Source organism: Ambystoma mexicanum, chromosome 6p (assembly GCF_040938575.1).
Source record: "Ambystoma mexicanum isolate Mex_15411 chromosome 6p, UKY_AmexF1_1, whole genome shotgun sequence".
Classification (NCBI taxonomy): Eukaryota; Metazoa; Chordata; class Amphibia; order Caudata; family Ambystomatidae; genus Ambystoma; species Ambystoma mexicanum.
In genome coordinates, this window is record NC_090935.1 from 1,163,567,461 (window position 1) to 1,163,589,066 (window position 21,606).

The following is a 21,606-nucleotide window of genomic DNA, read 5'->3' on the forward strand; positions in this document are numbered from 1 at the left end:
CAAAGGTGACATCTGCCCAGCACAACTAATAAAAGACGCTGCCAGAGACCTTTCACCGTTCATTTCAAAATTGATCAACTACTCCTTCGCCACAGGTAATATCCCGGCGAACCTAAAACAATCATGGGTGCTCCCTCTTCTCAAGAAGCAGACTCTTGACCCCCTCATCCACACTAATTATCGGCCCATCACTACCGTACCTTTCCTATTGAAGATACTAGACAAGGGTGCCTATACACAAATTCAAAGACACCTTGAATCAAACAATCTACTGGGAGCCAGACAATCTGGCTTCCGCCCATTCCACGGTACTGAAACTGCACTCATTGATCTAAAGACCCAAATAGACGAACTGAGAGACCAAGGTAAAACGGCACTCCTCCTCTTACTTGATCTCTCAGCTGCTTTCGATCTGGTGGATCACAGGGTCCTCTGCAAACACTTGGACACTGCTGCACACTTCTCCACGTATGCCACCAAATGGATTGAATCCTTTCTGAGTGAGAGAACAATGAGAGTCTTCTCCCCTTCGGCAGCAGCCGACCCTCTTCCACACGTGCGGCGTCGCTCAAGGCTCCTGTGTTTCACCAACCCTGTACAACATATTCACTAAACCGCTCTTCGATGATCTGGACCTTCTAGGTATCACCTACACTAACTATGCAGATGATACACAGATTCTCCTCCCACTTTCTGGGGATCACAGCGAGGATGGGGTGTTGGTGAATAGGGTGTACCTCATTATTCAGGCCTGGATGGCATCACATGGCCTCTGCCTGAATGATGATAAGACTGAGCTGATCATTCTGGGAACACAGGCCAATATCAACAAACTAGGCAAGGACTACTCCACGTTTATCATAGATGGCTACAGCATCAAGGTTTCGAGTGAAGTAAAAACACTAGGTTTCTATCTCGACTCCACCATGTCTTGTGCCAAACAAGTTAACTCCTTAGCCTCCACGACATCCTATACCTGCAAATTAATAAGAGCAGGTAAACACTTCTTATCTAATAACAGTTGCATGATCCTAGCGAGAGCCTTAATACTATCACGACTCGATTACTGCAATGCCCTTTACAGTGGCGCTAACACAACTATCACCAAAAGGCTACAAATCCTACAAAACAATGCCCTTAGAGCCGCCTTACGTATAAACAAAAGGGAACATATCTCCTACACTAGACAACAATACAAATGGCTCTCCACCAACAATAAAATTCACCTAAAAATGCTTTCCCTGATGCATAAAGCACTCAATAACGCTGCCCCCATTTACCTGATGGACAAAATGAAAAGAAAAATCTCTAGCAGACCTACAAGAACTCCCAACTCCAACTGTCTGGAAATTCCAAGATTTAAACTTGCCAAAATTGGCGGCACTGGCTTCCCTGTGCTAGCTGCTAAATGGTGGAATGCCCTGCCACATAACCTTAGATCAGATCAACTTTTCCCTCACTTTAGAACGAATCTTATCAAACACCTCAATGACAACAACACGTAAGGACTGAAAGACTTTAATTTGTATTATGTTACTTATCTGAATGTATATATGTATCATCAATGTTTTACCACTATCGTAAATTTTAATTATGCAACATTGTAATTTGAATTTGCTGTAAGACTGTAATTTCTACGCAACATTGTAAGCTTCGCATATTCTGTTCACTGCGCCCGGTTACCCTTGGGACTGGCGCGCAATACAAATAAATAAACAAACAAACAAACAAACTTGTGTTAACAAACAAAAAGGAAAGCCAGAGACAGGGTCGGCAAAGCAGGAATGTGACAAGATTACAGACAACCACACGCATGCAAACACAGAATGCACATGCAACAGGCTTAGTGTCAATGACTACAGAACCACAATCCAAAACATCAGAGAAGAAAAGACTACATCCTATGAGAAACTCCACAACAGACATTGTGGAAATACAAGAGGAATTGGAGAAGAAACCAACAGAAATGACAGCAATAAACACCCCTGAGACGACACTGATGGAGACAAAGTAAATCTCACAAGCACAGCTGATAGCAGAATCCATCTGGCCATCATTAGCCAGAGCCAGGAAGAGGCAAGAGGAAACAGAAAGAATTGCCAGACTTTCCTCCGCTCAAATGGGGCAGATGAGGAGGCCTGCACCATGGACCGTGATACCTGAGAATCCTCCAGCAAGAAAGAGCCATACAGATGCAATCAGGAATGTAGTAATAGCAAACTACATGACAACCTTAAGAATCAAGAGGAGTATGCATGGAGATTACAAAAACAAAACGATTAACTGGACTGCACAGCACATTTGGGAAACAACATTTGGTACCAGCACATGAAAGAAGTTGGAAGACGAAATTCAGAAGAGGAATGCTTTGTTTGTGCACTCCTACCATACAGCATGGGGAAGTCCAAGATCTTTGTAGCTGTAGAAATTGATGTCCAGACTGCACACTGTCTTTCACACGTGGCCATGTAGCCATGTGCGAAACTAGAGGCCAGTTTATGGGAAGTGATGCTTCTGTAATATGGGCAACTGAAACAGCATTTCCCAATGAATGAATCAAGACATTGAGACAGGAAACAGAGCTCATATTAAGAACCATGTGATCGGGTACGAGAAACCTGGAGTAAAAGGAGCTGAAATTAGATGGGAAGTAAATCAGAAGCTAAATATCCAAGGAAAAACTCCAGAAGAGGCTCAAAGGTGGAAGAACAGAGGCCACATGCAGATTTCGGGAACAGTGCTTTCACCAGACGGATGGGAGAAAGGAGTAGTAATATGTAGAGCCTAGATGGTCACTGGTCGTTACCAATGCACCATCGACATCGTACAGATTGGATGCAAGCCATTGTGGCCAAAGCTTGCAAAACTACTGACATGGGTCGAAGACAGAGGAGGACCCTTGCAGACAGTGCCACTAGAAAACCCAAAGATTGTGCTTCAGGATCAATGGCACAAGAATGATGGGAGAGAATCAGAATTGTGGATGAATCTTTCATACCCCAGGCATGGAGCATGGAACTGCAGTAATTATGGATCATTATTGGGCATGTGGATCCAAAGCATACATCAGACTGCCGAAAAACTGGGGAGGTATATGCACAATAGTGAACACGAACATTCCAGCATTGGCGATCCCGAAAAGTGACCTGAACATTGACAGTTTCCCAAAAGTAGATGCTCACCTGAGGAAAAGGAGATCTGTGGAACTGCTAACTCGGATGAAGAGAGAGAATTACTACTCTGCCAAATCAGAAGAAGCCTTTCATGCAATCCCATATGAATATAGGCTGTTCAGCCTCACCTCATCAGTGTTCACAACTATTTTCATGCCAAGATTCCAAGTTGGAGCAAATACTAAATGGTTGCAGATAACCAGATGGGAGTTACTGCAGACCATCAACACGACAATAAAAGGATTCAATGTGATTAAGGAAGAGTTAAGAGCCATCCGACTGATGACTCTCCAGAACAGATATGTGCTTGACATGATCACAGCTATGGATGGAGGAGTTTGTGCAAAAATCGGAGATTCATGTTGAACATTTATACCTTTCACGATGAGGAAAATTAAACTTTAACAGAAGCCATAGGTATGCTGACAAAACTGCAGAACCAGATGATTGATGACACTGACGAAGTGGATGATGACAGCTGGTTTGGATCACTATTCTCATGGGTCCCACAATGGATGTCAGATGCATTCAAGTTCCTGGTAGCCCTGCTAGTGATGATATTACTAGGCTTTTGTGTTATCAAGATAATAATCTCTCAATGCCAGAAGACTGCGTAAAAAGCCATAGGGATGAAGATCATGATTGATGTCAAGCCAGGATGGGAGCCTAAAGACCTGACTGATGAAGAAATAAGAGACTTTGAGAAGGCCAGCATTCACGCACCAGAGGGAACAAAGTTTCTCTACCCCAGGAAACATCAGAACTATGTGGGAAGATGGGTTTACTGCAGCCCAAATGGACAATGTCAATTGATGACATGGAATAAAGACGAACATGTAAGGACAGCAGGAAGCCTGAAAGGAGTGATAAAAATATGCACTCCAAAGAGACACTTCTTCAGACCATCATGTATAGATCCATAAGATGAAGAAGAAATGAACCCAGGTGATGAAGTGAAGATGAATGCAGAAAAACTGAATGAGATGAATGCAAAGACGGAAGTGAAAGTGGTTGATCAATCGCCCAGAGGGGGGCGTGTAGAGGAGGTCCCAAATAAGGCCTGTACTCCAATCGTTCATTTTGAAGTTCCAGTAACATTCACACCGAGATATGTGATGTATGATGAGCAAATAAACAAGCAGAGAGCCACAGTAGGGCTCTGCCCACTGCCTATCAGAAGAAGAGCACCTATTGAAGTACCAATACCAAGAAAACCATGGACAGTAAGGTATCCATTAAGAAAACCCTACCAAAAAATGAAACGAAATGAAGATTGCCTAAGTACAGTTCCAGAAGAAACCAAAAAGGCCTTAATGAAAGAGGAATGGTGATGTCGCAAGGACCCGGACTGACTTGCAGATAGAAGAAATGACAACCAGAGAATGGTGCAAAGAGACAAAATGCCATGAATAAGGATATTGTGAACCTAAGGTGAAAGGACGATGTCGAAATGCAAAGAAGTTTAACGCTGTAAGCGAGATGAAGACATTCGACCAGTTTACACCTGTAAATATGCTTGGAATCGCAAGAAAGCTAGGAAAACAGTGCGGCTTGCTATGCTTAGAAGAAGAATAGTGTGGCAAGCACCTTTATACATAATCTACCTCAAAACGAAGCACAGCATTATAAGTGTATTTCTACTTTGCACAAGAAGCAGAATCAACCCAGGTACTGAAGGCCAAATGAGAAAGATTCATATTTAGCAAAACGAGAAGAGACGGCTGAAACCAAACTAGAGGCAACTCGTGCCAGGAAAGCCAAGTCATACCAGTGGAAGAAGCGAACAGTAGCTACATTTAATTGAAACTAAGAACAGAATATCCTGCCTCTGAAAGGTCGAGATAAGAAGACGTAGGCAGGTGGCGGGCTAAATGAGAATCAAATACACAAATTGGGAGAAAAGAGATAAATTCCCGGTGTAGGAATCACATGACCAGCCGAGCAAGAAGAAGCGAGGGTTCACACCTACGCTTGGCACCTGACCAGGTGGCGATATCAGAACTTTTCCAGACAAGAAGATACAGTCTTGAGGCCAACCACAGTGAACTAATTGACACATGGCCACTAAAGTGATGATTGATTGAAACCATAATCAGAGGAAGCCCGGGTAACTGAGGGGCACCCCGCACCTTGCCGATCAGTCTGCACGCCCACCTGACAGTGTTTACCCAATCCCCTCACTCCGTTACCATATACATATATAGTACCTATAGTAAAGTTACCTTTTCCTAACCAATAGAATTGCATGTTAACTTTTGAGTGTTACATGTCAACGATGATGATTTTTTAGTATAAATGTTACAACTTGAATGAAGTTCGCTGGAGTTCAAGCGAGAAGGACGATCATATCACTGCTGATATCCATACTCCCCGTTTTCTGTACTTGTCATTAAACAGACTCTCTTTGCCAAACCATTGAGTTGTCTTTATTGATTGGTGTTGGAGTAATAAATCTGCACCTCCATCCATCTCAAGGGTGCAGCTATCTCGTCTTAAAGTACTTCTGAGCAAACCTCGGCTCTATGGGAAAATGGAACCTTGACAGAGGCCATAGATATGCTGACGAAGCCCCACGGTCAATTGATAGATGAAGTTGAAGACATTGCTGATGACAGCTGGTTTGGATCACTCTTCTCTTGCGTTCCACAGTGGATGGCAGACATGTTCAAGTTCCTTGGAGCCCTGTTAGTGTTGGTGGTGCTTGGATTTTGTGTAATCAATATAATAATGATGAAGATTATGATTGATGTTGAACCAGGATGGAAGTCCAAAAACCTGACAGACGAAGAAATAAGAGACTTTGTGAAGACTAGTGTTCATGCACCTGAGGGGACTAAGTTCCTGTATCCAAAGAATCATAAGAAGTATGTGGGAAAATGGATCCATTGCAGTCCAAGTGGACAATGCCAGCTCATGACATGGAATAATAATGAGCATGTGAAAACAGCAGGATGTCTAAAGAGTCATAAAGATATGGGTCCCAAAGAAGATGTTCTCCAGGCCAAGATGTCTGGATGTGAAGGATGATGTGAGAGTGATCGATGAATCGCCCAGAGGGAGGAGTGTAGAGGAGGAGCCAAGTACCCCCACCTCAACCACTTTACCTATATCGCCTATGTTGCCTCTAGACTTTATACCGAAGTATGAGATTTATGCAGAGCAGCTGAACCGACAAAGAGCAGAGTATGGTAACCATTGAGAAAACCATATTTGCATACAAGAAAATTTGACTGTCATTTGAATGAAATCCCTGAAGAAGCAAAGTCAATAAGCGGCAAGGATGAATGGTAATGTCAGTTACCATTGACAGTATATGTTACATGAAGCTGAGATGAAGTACGTAGAAGAGATGCAATGATCAGAGAATGCAGATATTCTATAAGGCATCAAGAAAGTATCAAAGATAGGTGACATCTTGGGATCAAGTTGGAGAAGCTTATGCCACAGAATAGTTGAAGATATTAAGTTGTTTCACAAGTGTACAGGTGCAGAAGAAAAGCAAGCAGCAAAGTAATCGTGAAGCTAGCTTTAAGCTTATAGTAAAATAGATTGCGGCAAGATCCAACGTATACATATAGGATTGAATGAACCATGGATGGTTTCCTTTAACATGTTATAGCAGGCTGGACAATAGCAAAAGGCCCCAACTTTAGTGTGTCACAGTTAAAATACAGAAGTTGAATTACAAATGAGTTTCATCTAAAGGCAAGGTTGAATGTGCCAAGAAGCCAAGGTCTTATCCTTTTCAAATGAGCAACCTGACTTTGGATACAAATCGTGTGAAAGAACAAAACTCCTGTTCAGAAGGCACAAACATAACAAGGAAGATTTCAGAGGTCTATTGGAATATAATATTAAATACACAAACTCGATTTTATGGTCTCCAGTCACAAGAAAGCATGAAGATGGATGAACGAGATGCTCACACCTAGGCATGGAGGCAGGCTGTGATCCTCACTCCCTAATTTTTTCAGAGCTGAGAACATGTCAAAGGCCAACTTTAAACACACTGATTGACAACGGACAACTGAGGTGATGATGGATGGATATGTTAATTGGTGAGAAGTTGAAGTCAAGACAACCTCATCAGCACCTGCATGGCCAGTATGTTTGCTGCTAACGTAGATGGAAAAACAGCGAAGAGTGTATAGTGCAAACCAATTGTAGAGGACCTGCGTATTCAGTGGTGCTATAGTTGTGTAAACCAATGGGACGTCATGTATTTAGTGATGTTCATAGTGGTCATTTTAAGGGGAGGGCTTAGTTGCCCCTCCTGATGTTAAGTAACCAATCACATATTTACACTTTTTTAGATAAGTATGGATCGTATACTTAGATGTCCATAAACACCCAATCCCCGTTACTCCTAGGTTTTTCTAGTTTGCCATGTAGGATGACGTAGGTTAGACGTCATTAATGACACATATAGCTTATAAAAGTTCAGTTTTTTCTTAAAAGCTTGGAGTTTGAAGATTGATTAATTCCGTTGATGTTCGTTATGCTCCCTGTTTTAGAAAGTTGATATTAAAACAGTCTTCCTTTTGTCAACTTCCTGAGTTGGCTCCGTTATTTGATGTATGAGTAAGGTCTGCATCCCCATCCATCTTGAGGGTAATTGCTACTCATCAAAGGAGCTGGATTATCTAGTTCAAATGTGTTTCATGATTCTTCCCAAAAACATACTCCTCATAGTTGTTTTTTTCGGCATCGGAAAACAGCTCAAGGTCTCCATGTGTTTGCTGCGATCACTTATATTTGAGCTGAAGTTTGTAGGCTTTCAAAAATTGTTATTGCATGCTGGCTATTGTGGCTGGCTTTGAGGCAGCTCATGATCAAGAGGCCATATTTTGAGTATGTTTTCTGACCTTACATATCTGTCCCGCTGGTAGGCGTTATACCAAAAGAAGCTGAAATGTTGACAGCACTCTAGAGTATCAAAGTTTAAAGCAGGACACAGCACACCCAATCTGATTTGCCACATATGGTGCTTTGTTAAGGATAAAGTGTGATTTGAATGACAGAAAAAAACTACTGTTTGTTAGAGAAAGGCCTACACATGCTAAAACAAAATAAAAGATGAAGCAGGACAGCTTCCAAGCATAGCACTGTTCCATGACGAACAGGCTACAGCCCTGCAGGAGTACAGGGATAGTGCAGTTTCTAAATCGCATATACTCAGCCCAACACAACTACTAAACAAGCAGTGATCCCAACTATAAAGGAGAAACAGGCACAGCCCAACAGGTACACCGCCTTTGCCTCTTTTGGTAACATGGACCGAGTGTAGGCCATACCTTTAGGGGGGTGTCCGCTGATCTGTTGCAACACAAACAGCACGAGTACAATTGTACCAAAGTAAGAGAATGTCCAATCCAGGTTCCAGAAAAATAGGGACTTTAACCTCAATGCACACAGCTAATTAAAAACAGTAAGAAGAGGTTTTGGGGAACTGGACATGTTCAAATATTTTTGGCTTCTTGTCTTTGGGGCTCAATAGTATCGAACAGGCTTTCTAGGCAATTTCGGAAGCAGTGACTTGGTGTTGGATTGGTGAGCTGCTCGACTGGGTCCAGCAGACACTCGGTCCAAGCAGCAGCAGCACGTGACCCGAAGAAGTTTGGGATATGCAGGTGATGTCCAGGTCAGTGTGCAACGCATCAGCAGATTGAGGCGGGAACCAAGGTCCCGGGCTGCTCCTTTACTTCGTGCTTTTGAGGGACCAGGTCTAGGGTCTTCTTGGTCTTGAGTTCTTTCTTCTGCACTTCACATACAGGAAGGCATTCAGAGTGTAGTTTCAGGGATTCTCTCACTTGCAATGGAAGGGTCCTGGGTACCAATGCCTCAGTTGCAGTAGGCTTTGTCCAAACAGCAGTTTCATCCCAAATATGCCTTTGGAATTGGTCTTCTGACTTCATCTCTGTGGCAGAGGACTGTATCCATAACAGGTACAGGTGAATCATCCTCGTCTTGAAATCCAAAGAGGAATCAACTAAGTGAAGAGTTTCCTCCTTTGTAAAAGTAATACTGTTCTCAGGGTTACAATCCAGGCTGCATTAACAAGAATCCTTTTCCTTCTGACATCATACCCAGAGGCTTTCGTCTGCAGGAAGTGGGGCAGGAAAGGAGGATGCAGAGGGCTCTAGCTGAAACCAAGATAGTGGAAGCCCTATCTCCTCTAGCTAAAGCTGTCCCCTTGCCATGTCTGCTTACTTCAAAGGTATACCGATCAATTGGTGAGATCTCGTGGTATTAATTAATTGATATTAATTGCTGATATCTCGTGGAATACCGAATAACTGGCTATATCTACTTTACATGGGGCAACTAATCATCTCTTTTAAGGTTGCCGGGTATGCCATGACTATGATTTCATTTCACTCCTGCGTGGGTGAAAAGTGGCAGTCCATGTCTGCTGCTGACCTAATCTGCAGCTGCTTCACTCAGTAAATGCGACCACTCAGTCACATCAGCCACTCTGCGTTTGTCCGCATGATACAAAGCTAATCGTTACACCACGAGGGTGAAGGTGTGGGAGTTCATGTCTGAGAAGCCTGCATTTGACTCCTGGCAAATGAAGTAAAAGTGCAAACTGGGTCCTGGAGAAAGTGGGACAAAAGACATTAAAAACCCAGTGAAACCGGTCGACCACAAATATATGGGATGTCTAACAAATAACTAGACACCTTGGTGAAAAAAGTTTTGTTTTTTAATATTTTAGGGAGCATATGAAAATTGTTTTGACTCCCTTGCGTGCTCCCATTCCGGTGAATCCAGATTTTTTATTTGTTTTTGTATGATTTATTAGTATGGCCAACTAGTTACTCATAGATATTGGCTTCTTAAGAACTTGTGGCTAGTCTCCTTATCTATCCCCTATCCTTAGATAAGTGGTGCACCAGCACACACTAGGGTAAGTCATTCCATGAGGGATAGGTAGTGGAAGTTGCAGGGCAAGAATGGCTAAGTCTTCCGCCTGAAAATGTATAGGTAAGGTAAATATATACCTGGAAAGGACAACATCAACAAAGCTGATGATCATGACGCTCCATAGCCGCAGACTTAAAACAGTTAAACATACCCAGGACCAATTGCCATTTAAAACAAGGGAGCAATCTCATAATGGCTGCACCAGCATACGCGTGGCATGGTCTACTTAAATGATGGCCTTGACACTTATTAGCAGGATATCTATACAGATAAATAAACACGTAAAATAGGATTAACCGCTTAATATGAGTATACTAAAACTGGACTATTACTGCTACTGGTAAAAGCTGTGCTTTTGTGATGCAATAGGACAAAGTAAACTGCAACATCAAGGCATGCAAGCGATGGCATCCACATTATGTTGCAGGCGTCAATGATGTCATCATGCCCGAGGCGTGATGAAGTAACTAGTATAAAAGGAAACACAAATGGTGCTCGCCGTGAAGAATGCCAAGGGTGTCTGGCTTTCTATAACAAGGGAAATACAGGTAAATAAATCATCGCTTCACATCGATTTATTTCATTGATTTTTTCCTTGGTCAAAATCTCATAGGACCATAATGAGTGTAGGTAAGAATACATTGGGAGAGGGGAACAACTTTGCCATCCCAACCCAAACGATGGTACTTCTGTGTTTTTAGCAGCAGATGGATGTCTATCCAAACACGGAGAAAATAAGAATGCACCCCACTTTGTTTAAGGTACATAATATTGTGCTTCAACTGTTTGGGAAACGAATTGGTATTATTTGTGAGCTATAAAAGCAATCCCCCAGAATAATAAACCTAAGATAAATCTTATTTGCTCTTTGTGTTCCATCTTCAGAATTAATGAAACGACACAGAACAATCCAATACAGTAAACACAATGACTACATCGAGAACCCGAAGTAGGCGCTTCCTGCATGAAGGGTGGCGAAGGTCCTGAGGCAAGCGAATGATTAACTTGTGTTGCAAGAACCGGTCGACAAGAAAACACTGGGATATCTGAGATTAGCTAATGATACCCTGCAGGTTGGAAAGCAATGTTTTTAAGCTTACATTTAAGGATTCTATCAGAGGGAAAAATAAAGAAGACTTAAGAGTTCCCCCTTTTTTCCTATTCTAACAGATTAAAGTCACATTCACTTTTTGGGTCTAGCCAACGTAACCTGCAGTTACTAACATAATGGCGCTCAAGGATAGGTAGATGGAGTTAGTTTCTCCTGTATCCTTCTTTAGATAGGCGACCCACCACCAAATGCTGGGAGACGTTCATCCGTTTGAGGCCTGAGTAGCACCTTTCTGAAGGGAAACTGTGACTAACAGCACCAGCTATCATTCTAGGTAATTCTTTCCCATATCTGTTAAAATAGAGATTTTGAGTTTTGGAAGAATCATAGTACTTGATGGGCCACTTTTTATTTTGTGATAGTGCAGGATAAGTTAAGCCATTTCACACGCTGCAGTATTCCCTCGGAAACAAACTTAAACAACTACCCAGACTGCCCTTTGAATCTGTCAGTGATATGGTGTGTCATGTGGCCCCAGTGAAAACACATTGCTTCAAACGGCAATCCTGTCTGTGGCTTGTGTTCACTTTAATAGTGCCATGACACCTTATAACTCCCATCGATGGTAATATTTTACAACAACATGTTTGCACACCTTTCTTTCTCTATCTTTAAGTCTTAGTTCATTCCTTTCTTTCTAAAGAAATATAGTTGGGAACAATGATGGCATAAGAGCAGAATAATGAAAAGAAGGACGAAATGAGAAAAAGGGAGTGAGAATAAGAAAAGAAAAGCAAGAAAGGAAAAATGAATGAGGAATGAAGAGAACTGTGAGAAAAAGAAAGAAAATAACTAAAAGCAGGAATAGCGAAACAAGAAATAAAAAGAAGAATAAAGGAAGACAATGGAATTTATAAAAAAAATATAAAAGAGGAAGGACCAGAGAAAAGGGAGGAATAGTGAGAAAAAAGCAAAAAGAAAGGACGAGGTAACAAAAAAGAGTAATATAGATAATCAGTATAGCAAAGAATAAATGAAGCAACGGAAGGATGAAAGCAACATAAAAAGAACGGAATGGAAGATAAAAAAGAAGGACAGAAACAAATTATGGATAGCAGCTTTACTTTGTGGCTGCTGAGCTGGAGACCTGTGGGTGAACTCAGAGCGATTCTGCATTTTAGCCCAGAGGGAAGAGGCGCAAACAGTCCACCGCAGTCGTACTGTTGATGATAGGAAGTTGCCATGCTGATGCGGTGCGTCAATGTATTAATGAAGATGCTTGCGGCAAGCAAATACCATTTACCTGTCACGCTGTCAGGATGATATCCAAGGGCCATGGGTCCAGAGATGCGGCCAAATGGCTTCGATGAAGTTACTCTAGGCTGTCATGACTCGCGTGTGGCTTGTTTGTTGATGTTGGATCTTAAACTCCATTGTCACTTCTATGAACACTCACCTGTGGGCAACCTGTCTTCAAAGCTGCATGCTAAAGGATGCCATTGAAACTCACGAGACTTGCTATATTGGTTTCCCCAGTAACACTCCACTTTTTATGAGTGTGATAAATAGTGTGGGTGTTTGAAAGCCCGCAGAAATCACGTGTCCATGGGCTTTGCCATTTCTGCACTGTTACAAAACACATTCTTGGTTGGCTGAGGAATCCATGGCGGGACATCTGTACTGCGCGTCTCCCCGCTACATGCAGGAACTCACCAAACCTCTCCCGCTATGCATTGTGGTATCGGTGGAGAGGAAAGGATCTATAAAGACTCTGGCTGCTTTTTAGCAAGTGTTAAAAGCCGGTGTAGCCACAGGAATATAATGTTAGTACAGAGAGACATGCAGTAACAGCAGCCACCCTTTTTTATGGTGACACCATTACATTTTTTCTTGTGGGAAGTCAATAGGGTCCACCTAGAACCCCGTTCCTGTTTACTCGACAATCAGAAAATGAGTTGAAACCGATGAAGAGGACCCAAACAGTAAGGGTCGTGGGCTGGCGGGCAAAAGGGCACTCTCTGCCAGATTCTCCACCTCAAAGAAAATGAGGGTCCAGAAGTTGCTCTGAAATGCAATAAACAAACCATTCTAAGACAAGGAATTATTCTGAAACTACTGCATGCTGTTGTTGTTCATTACCATGTCACACCTTGATGAAAACATTGGACATTATGAGCTATGAATTTCCAACGTGTGAAGGGGGTTTCGATGCATTTCTTCTCCAGGAGACCAGGAAGTTGAAGGAATACTCCATTGATGGGTCCAAATATTTTCTATTCAATGTTTAATGCAAAATGCTTGGCAAAGGGTGGCTTGATTATAAGGGCTGCTGGGGGGGGTGGCTTCCATCTGAGCAGCTCGATGGAACATACAAAGTTAAAATCGTCTATGTGTATCAGAATGACTTACTTTGGAAAAAACACAAATGATGTAGAATGATGTGCAGTTCACATAGGTGCCACAAACCCCTTTGATGCATAAGAAGGTTGTTCCAAGCTAGAAACTTGCTCCACAATAGACATTCTATGGCATCTTTTGCTTTGGAACATCCAAGTATTAAAGCATTTTGACTAGATGCTTAAATGCCAAGCATCCGCTTTCTGATTTTGTGGTCAACAATGCTTTGATAATTAAGGAATTATGGACTATATCTCCCTCCACCTTCCCAAAGGTGTAATAGAAGATGCTGGCGGCCCCCACTTGTTGGAATGTTTGGATAGCGATATGCTAAATGCTCGAGTAAAGGGCAATATTTATATGTGTATTTATTTGAAGAAAAGGGGTGTTAATTTCGATTAGAAATGACTTCATTTACACAGACTCGTACTGGCCTATAGGGCAATAGGCCCTTGGCCGAACCAAAAACACAGAATGCTGGTGTGGGCCACTTTTTTGAGCAAATTTGACCAGGTTGATGATTTATTTCACTATGCGGCTAATTGTTTTGACCATTGTTGCTGGATTAATATTCTTTAACACTCCCCCTTGGGTACTATTGAAACAGTGTCACAAAAGGAATGCATACCCATTTGCAACTGTGGGCCAGTTTTTCACTGGTGCCCGAGACAATTTTATAACCCAGTTCGACCCTGCATTTACAGATGGCACAGTCATTCCCCAGAAGGGTGCCTGTACAATAGCACAACGATGAGAACAAGTGTTGAGCCTGTTTATGAGAGTGTAACGAAGTGGGACATATACCAGGTACAAAACAAAACAAAACTAAAAATATATATAACACACAGGTGACTCACAAATGTAATATTAAACTAAGGGGGAAGTGCTTCAAACTAAAGATAAGTACTATTTAAATATAAAGAATTGCATTAATAAGCATCACTAGATTACTATTAGTATTCCGGTATATACGCCAACTGGACTCTGAGACGTACTTTCATAATAATAATAATAATAATAATAATAATAATAATAATAATAATAATAATAATAATAATAATAATAGATGGCTCATTTGTATCACTCAATTGCCTGAATGCTCTTGGAAAAATGGGTGGGTTTCCCCAGGCTGAACATATAACTTGGCTTACTTATTCAATCAGAAATGATCTTGGACAACTTTAAATTGATTGGTGGGGAGTGGCTGGCACCTGTGTTGTTTGATTGTAAATGACTGCTACTCTTTGGGAATGTTACTGTAGAGAAGCAGACGTGTATGTCAGATAGAACCCTCCTCTCACCTCCAACATACTGGATGAAGGACATGACACCAGGTATCATTCCAATACGCATCGGGTGTATGAGAGACGATATGCACTCAGACAACCGTAACGAATGTACCCTAGAACTAAAGTGGTAGCAGGAGATTTGCAGGCACCACTGAACATCGAAGAGCTAGGAAAGGAAATCTGACAGGTACAAAGTGATGTTATAAGGAGAAGACACAATGACGCACAGGAACATTGTAAGAATATGTAAAGAATTAAGAAAGTATAACACGGTCAATCGGCCATGTTGAAAAGATTGACGTCGGCTCTGAAAAAAGTATGTGAGAAGCCTGAAAGAGAAAGAACAGGGTTGCAGAGCTGACAGACGCTGGAACATGGATTTGCACACCAACAAAGGATAGTTGTTGGCCAAAGATCAAGGATGGCAGAGCAAGAGGCAATTTCAGAGTACAAAGGGATTCAACGAGGATAAGCAATGTACACGGGACATATTTCTCTTAGATTAACTAAATGAGCGAACATTTGTGAATGCCAAGTATTGAACAATTAAAGGGAAAGAAAGCATATGTGAGACGGAAAAAGCAAGTCTCCAGAGGCCGAAGAGGGTAATGGCACCAGACATAATGTAATCAAATAGCACAAAATAGAAAGGCAAGATTGACAAAATCGTGGTCTCCTCACATGTTGTGCAAGATCAGAAAACAAGGCCTATTCATAAGCCCCAGATGAAGATAACAATGTACCTTAACTCCCCTTAAAGTTCAGAGGAAGAGAACATTCAGCAAGGTCAAGCACAAAGAAGAAGCCTTGGCTGAAGGCTTGGCTGATGAGAGATGGTAGACTTATAGGGCAAGTGGACAGGAGTTTGACGTTGTTCTCTGCACCTGGGTTTCATTTTGCTCACGTGCTGCTAATGAGCTGAATGTCCAAGGTTGAGTGAGAATGCAAACCATTCATGAGGGGCTATGCAATGGTAAGCATACATTGTTGCAGGGGTAATATACTGTTGTAATGCTATTATAATCTGTATTATACTTTGTTCAAGCTTGTTCAAGGTATGCCTGCCAAATGAGGGGTAGCCAATCATGTTACTAACACCTACATAACCTATAAGTAGATATGTTCCCCTAACCAATCCCTCTGTCCGATAGGTTTTATTATTTGCGACGCAGGATGACATCATAACTGATGGACATCGAGGTATAAAGTCTTTGTGTAAATGACATGTAACTGAGAGTATGTGGACTACGATTTGTAGTTCGTCAGGTTTCCCCACTTTCTTGAGCTGCTAATAAAGTTGTATTTTGCCATATTCTTTGAGTCTGTCTGGTTATTTGGGTCTAAGATCATGTATTATGGTAATTCCATTCTGCACAAAAGAACGCCCAAAGGTGCTACTGCACATTAGTCTCTAAAATTGCCCCCAATGGAAATGAATTGCTTCTGGCAGGGGTTGACATGTTGCTTTACTGTAAAATGATTGTATTTGATAACATAGCTGGGTTAATTTGTGACAAATTGCAAGGATATGAAATGCCTAGAACACAAACCCAAGTCAGCCAAGATCCTTAATTGTCTAGAAGAAGCACTTTGCAGTGCAAGCTGGTAGCCTAGGTAAGTACAATTTGTGCTCATATTATGCTAGTATTGTCTGAAGTTCGAGGTCCATCACTTATTAATAGATTAACAGTGGGGAATAGGAAGGGCAACCACTTGTTATCTGACCAAGTCTTGAATTGAATGGGGGTTGAGGGTGACTACAAATAGTCCAGTGGAAAGAGAAGTGCAACCTGAATTGGCCAGTAATGGGCTGGAGGTTTAATCCGCCTAGGAGGCTTTGCATCCCAATTCCTCTCCCATTGCAGACAGTGAATCAAATAGCCCAATGTAGCCACATTGCCGTCTCTAAAACAGCTCCAATTTCTTTGTGCGATCAGGTCCTTAAACTTCACAGCCTTTGTGGTTCGAGGAACTCTACATCTTGGCTCCTCAAACACTTTTTTTTTTATTAATTAAAAGATATTTGTTTATGGTTAACAAAACTTGCCACCTTTGCACATTTTTTGATAAGACAAAAACATCATAGAACCAAATAAGACATTAGTTAACAAATAGAATTCTCATATATCAATAGATTCGTTTTCAGTACAGTCTTCATATCTTAAACCTAAAAAAATCATCAGACACATCAAATGTATACATATACAAAACAAACAATAAGATTATCTTTCGCATATTTGTGGGAAATACACTAAGCTTTGTATAAAACATGCCCTACAGAACCTATATAAGCCCAATTCATCTTTAAGTTTATTAGCTGAACCACATGAGTTCTCATTTCGAGTGATTACATAATATATATCAAAGACAAAGAAAAGATTAGTATCATAAAAATTGCAAATCATTTTTCTCCAGCAGCATAACTCAAGTTTCAACAGAAATGTACCAAGTGCCAACAAGAAACACGTACTAGCACCAAACATAGCCCTTTCCCAGAATGACCGGTGAGTAATCAAATTTAGCTCGGGATAAAAATCACACAGAAGATTTTGCCTAAATAATTCAAAGAGCATGCAAAATAAGACTAGATGCTTTAATGTTTATTCTTGATTTTCGAACAAACAAAAGCGACACCAATTCGTATTTCGGGCAGGAAGGGCGAGTTTGTACTGGACATGTTCCAGTGTTGGAAACTGGTTCAATTTACATCGCATATAAACCCTACGAATCTTATTGCAAGGAAATTTCAGGCTGTACAAAGGCCACAATAGTCTTTTTCTGCCAAACTGAACAAATTCTGTATACGTTTTATAAATATAATTGGCATCAATAGTGCAAATCCAATTCATCTCGTAAAATTTGTGTTTTACAGAAGGCAGCCCAAGAACTATATCATCAGGCGACACATTTGTAGATCCCAATACTTCCTTCATTTGTGCAGCAAAGAGTGAAATCGCTGTTACATCGTCTTCAGCCATAAGCTTTTTGAGATCATTATACAAAGAATTTCTTGGTGGGTCATGCAATTTGGCAAACACGGTAAGCTTCCGCCAAGTGTATCTAGCTGACGAAGAAAGCAGTCCTAATTCCTGCCTAACAATAGAATTGGGAACTGCAGATGTAAGACCCAATGTCGATTTCCATAACTGTCCTTGGATTTTGTTCAGTCCCTCATCCAAATTAATAATACAGATATCTAAACCATCTTGGCTCCTCAAACACTTGATTGTTCTCACCACCGCCCCCACACCACTAGCCTCAATGAATCTCCCCTCCTTTACCATGATCCCCACACCAACGCCAACAACGATAACAGAATGTCAGTAGGGAGGAGCAGGGCTGTGAAGTATACCAACAGGAACATACAGAAAACACTATGAGGTGCAATGCTAAACACACAAATAAACAAAGGGGGTGCCATATATCGACTGGTATATTCACTACAAAAAGCTAATTATACCTGTGCATTAACAAAAAACTAAAGTGACTAAAGATGGACGATCATTAACATATGGGCCATTTCACTACAGTTAAGCTGACCATATAGCGTAGGAAAGCAAACAGGTCGAGACAAGAGAGAAAGAAAACCGAAAATAGAGGGAACTCGAGGAGGACAATTAAAAATACGTTTTTTCCACTCGTTAATGGGAAGCAACCTTGTTTCAATATATATACATACCTATGGGGGTCTTTGGTGCTTGGTATGATGTGTACACATTCTCTCTTCGAAAACGCTCTTTCGATCCATGATTTCTGGGCCTGAAATAAATAAATATAAGAGGTTACAACAAATGAGAATGCAGGTTAAAATCTTTTCACACAAAGCTCTGAGATCCCGCTAGCAGACAAACACTAGTCATCTAGATACCGCTTAACACCACAATCCAGCTTTGATCTTTTATAATTAACCCGTAGAATCATCTAGTGTATTATGTGCACTGAATTAGGTAAAAAATGTACATTTAAAATGATCACTGGAACATGCATGCATACTCAAGCAGAAAAAGTTAGCATGTATGTTATCTTTATCTTCAAGAAGTTCAATATGAAAAATTGAAAAGGTATGTTTTTAACAGTAGCTACAATTGTCTTGACACCTGCCATCAACACTGGTCCCATCCTCAAGGTAATTAATTTTCTCAAACAAACTTACCAAAATGATTTTTGATCATGGGTGTATGCCACGACCCCCTAGCCCAAACTAAACGTACCTGTCTGGCAAGGTACTTAGCTCCTCCCCTCCCTTGCCGCTCCGAGGCAGCCAATGGAAAAGGGACTGAGCAAGATCCCTTTCCCATTTACTTGCTGGCCATCTTGGTTTTAAGGTGCTTTCTTTTAACAAGAGAAATGGCTCATGATCTCTTTGTGAGCAGTTTTTGTTTCTCCAGATATAAGCCCCTAAGATCCGGGTGTTATGCCCGGAAGCTAATGGAAATTGACCCAGGTCTTGGTAGGTAGCACTAGTAGTCAACTGTCCCTAGCCCTCATTAACTGTTATCAATTCACTTGGGTCTGTTAACTTGGGCTGCAGCCAATGTGCTTGGTAAGGGCTTCCACAATGTGGATTATTGCCTGTGTAGTAACTGATGTGTGTGTAATATTCTGTGTAAACTGTTAGGTCATTGTCTAAAATCTACACATTGCAAAGCCGTCTTCGGCAGGAACAGCATTTGTCCTAAAGATCCAAGACAAGACAAGAAACAGTGACATGAAAGTCTGTGAAAGACAGAAGGGACACCATACCACACCAAAAAAGAAGCAGGTGTAATGAGGATCACCTATCTAACAGACTGGTGTGCAACCTGGAGCCCTCCCGCTCCGTTAGCCTACAACTCCCATAATGCCTCACCGTTCACTATACTGGAAAGGGTTGATGGGAGTTGCAGGCCAAAGCATCTAGAAGGCTACAGGTTGCCCGCCACTGGCGTAACATCATGCTGGTGGTTAAGCTCATCTCGTTTATACTCACCTGTGCCTTAGCCTGCAACTAAGTTTTTATGTAATCTTACTTTCCTGTTCTCTGTTGTGCCTTGTTACCTCGGGGTTTTGCGCACCATACTAAATAAATAAACAAACAAACAAACAAACAAACATCTTTCTGCTCTTCACTGAACACTTTTCAAGGTTCCCCATATGACATCTGGGTAAACATCCCCTTTCCCACTTTTCTTCCTAGCTTCCTTTTCTTACCGAAACCTTATACTTTTGCTGCTTGCTGCCCTGTGAGTTACACCAGTGTTGCATGGCACCCCTGTGAGGGGCCATGGTACGTTCCATGGAGTTGTGTGGTCACATGGTTACCCATGTGACCAACCTAATAAAAGGTCCGAGCCGCTTCCGGCTCGGCAGTCACGAGTGAACCTGACTCCGCGTGGTGTGTTGTGTTGGTGCCTGGGGGGTGCCTCGCCACGTGTGCTGGGCCCAAGGTCGGGGCCCAGCTGGAGGACGGTGCCCCTGCCGGGCAACGCCGTCCCTGTGGGTCCCCCAACCATGTGAGGCGGGTTGGGGATGCGACCCCGGCCTGGGTGCCCCCAGAGCCGGGGCCGCGGTGGCCAGGTGGACCTGGCCACGTGTGTGGAGCTCCGGTGTCCCGGAGCGGGTGTGATGAGCCCCCACCCCTGAGTACGCGGCATGGGCGCCGCCAAGTGTCTGTGTTGTCGGGTGCCACCCGACCCGAGTGTGGGGCTGCCCGGTGGACCGGGACAGCAACCAGTCGCCATTTTAGGAGATTAGCCAAGAATGAATCCCCAGAGAGAAACATGAAATTTAATAACATTGCACAGCGGCGGGGCCGAGTGGCATATCTCGCTTTGCGGTTCCCCAGAGGGCCTGTCAACATGTCCAGCAAAGTACAAAAAAAGAAGGCGGCCCAAGAGAGCTGTCTCCTGGGTACTAATGAAGTAAACGCGGCGGGCAGACTCCAATGCACCGAGAGGTGTAGAAAACAATCCTTTTCCCCGTGGTCACTAATAGCAGGAAATAACCCCGAGCCATCCACCAGAATCTGGGGAATGTGTGGGGAGTCAGAGTCACACATCAGCTGTCAAGAGAAGCGGCTGGGGGACGCGTCCTTCGGCTGGGATCATGCGGCGCAGCTGTAGAGCAGTGATAGATGACATTGGCATTGATGTGCGCTAGGTCCATACACCGTTACATCCCTTCAATGGGGGTTCATCTTATTCAGAGGACAAACATCACATCTGTGAGCGTGGCAGAGGGCCTCGCTTACGCATTCCCTGAGAAGACCTTCAGCAAATCTGTACGCACTTCCTGTTATCTGGCGACTGTCATCATAACACAGTCTTCCCGTGGCAATTTTTCACCCCAATAAGGGGGTGAAGTATGCATAAATATAGACGATATGCACAGTACTCAAAATAAGTGCGAGCAACATGCACGCGAATCCAACTTGAAAGAAACCAATGCAGAAAAACTAAATGAAGGGTCGCCCACCCCTGGGAGAAAGTGGTGGACGGCCAATGAGATTTCAGCCACCCGTAGGCAGCCCTACTTCCGTGTCGCCTACTTCCGTGTCTAGTCTCATGGCCCTTTTCGTGGGAAGCCTCATCTGCGTCACAGACACATTCTTCAGTTCCGTTCAATACGTTTGCGCTATACCCAAAGCTGGCAGCGCACACGTTCCGACAAGAAAAAGCAAAACGGTGTCCCTAGTAATATAACGAACCGGTGTAGACGAGCTATGCAATGCTACCAGGGGAGTTGCTAGGTCTGGAAAAGGCCCGGGGCTACGGGACTGGGGGCTAGCTAG

At 42.5% G+C, this 21,606-nt stretch overlaps 1 protein-coding gene across 7 annotated transcripts in view; it reads right to left on the bottom strand.

Annotated features, from left to right (window-relative positions):
• The window catches only part of TRPM3 (transient receptor potential cation channel subfamily M member 3), a 1,922,641-nt gene that overhangs the window by 1,159,694 nt on the left and 741,341 nt on the right, over positions 1–21,606 (bottom strand). For all 7 annotated transcript variants that reach the window (XM_069625801.1, XM_069625800.1, XM_069625799.1 and 4 more), the window contains exon 2: positions 18,517–18,596. In XM_069625801.1, coding sequence (XP_069481902.1) covers positions 18,517–18,596 — 80 coding nt within the window. The remainder of the gene's footprint in view (positions 1–18,516; positions 18,597–21,606) is intronic.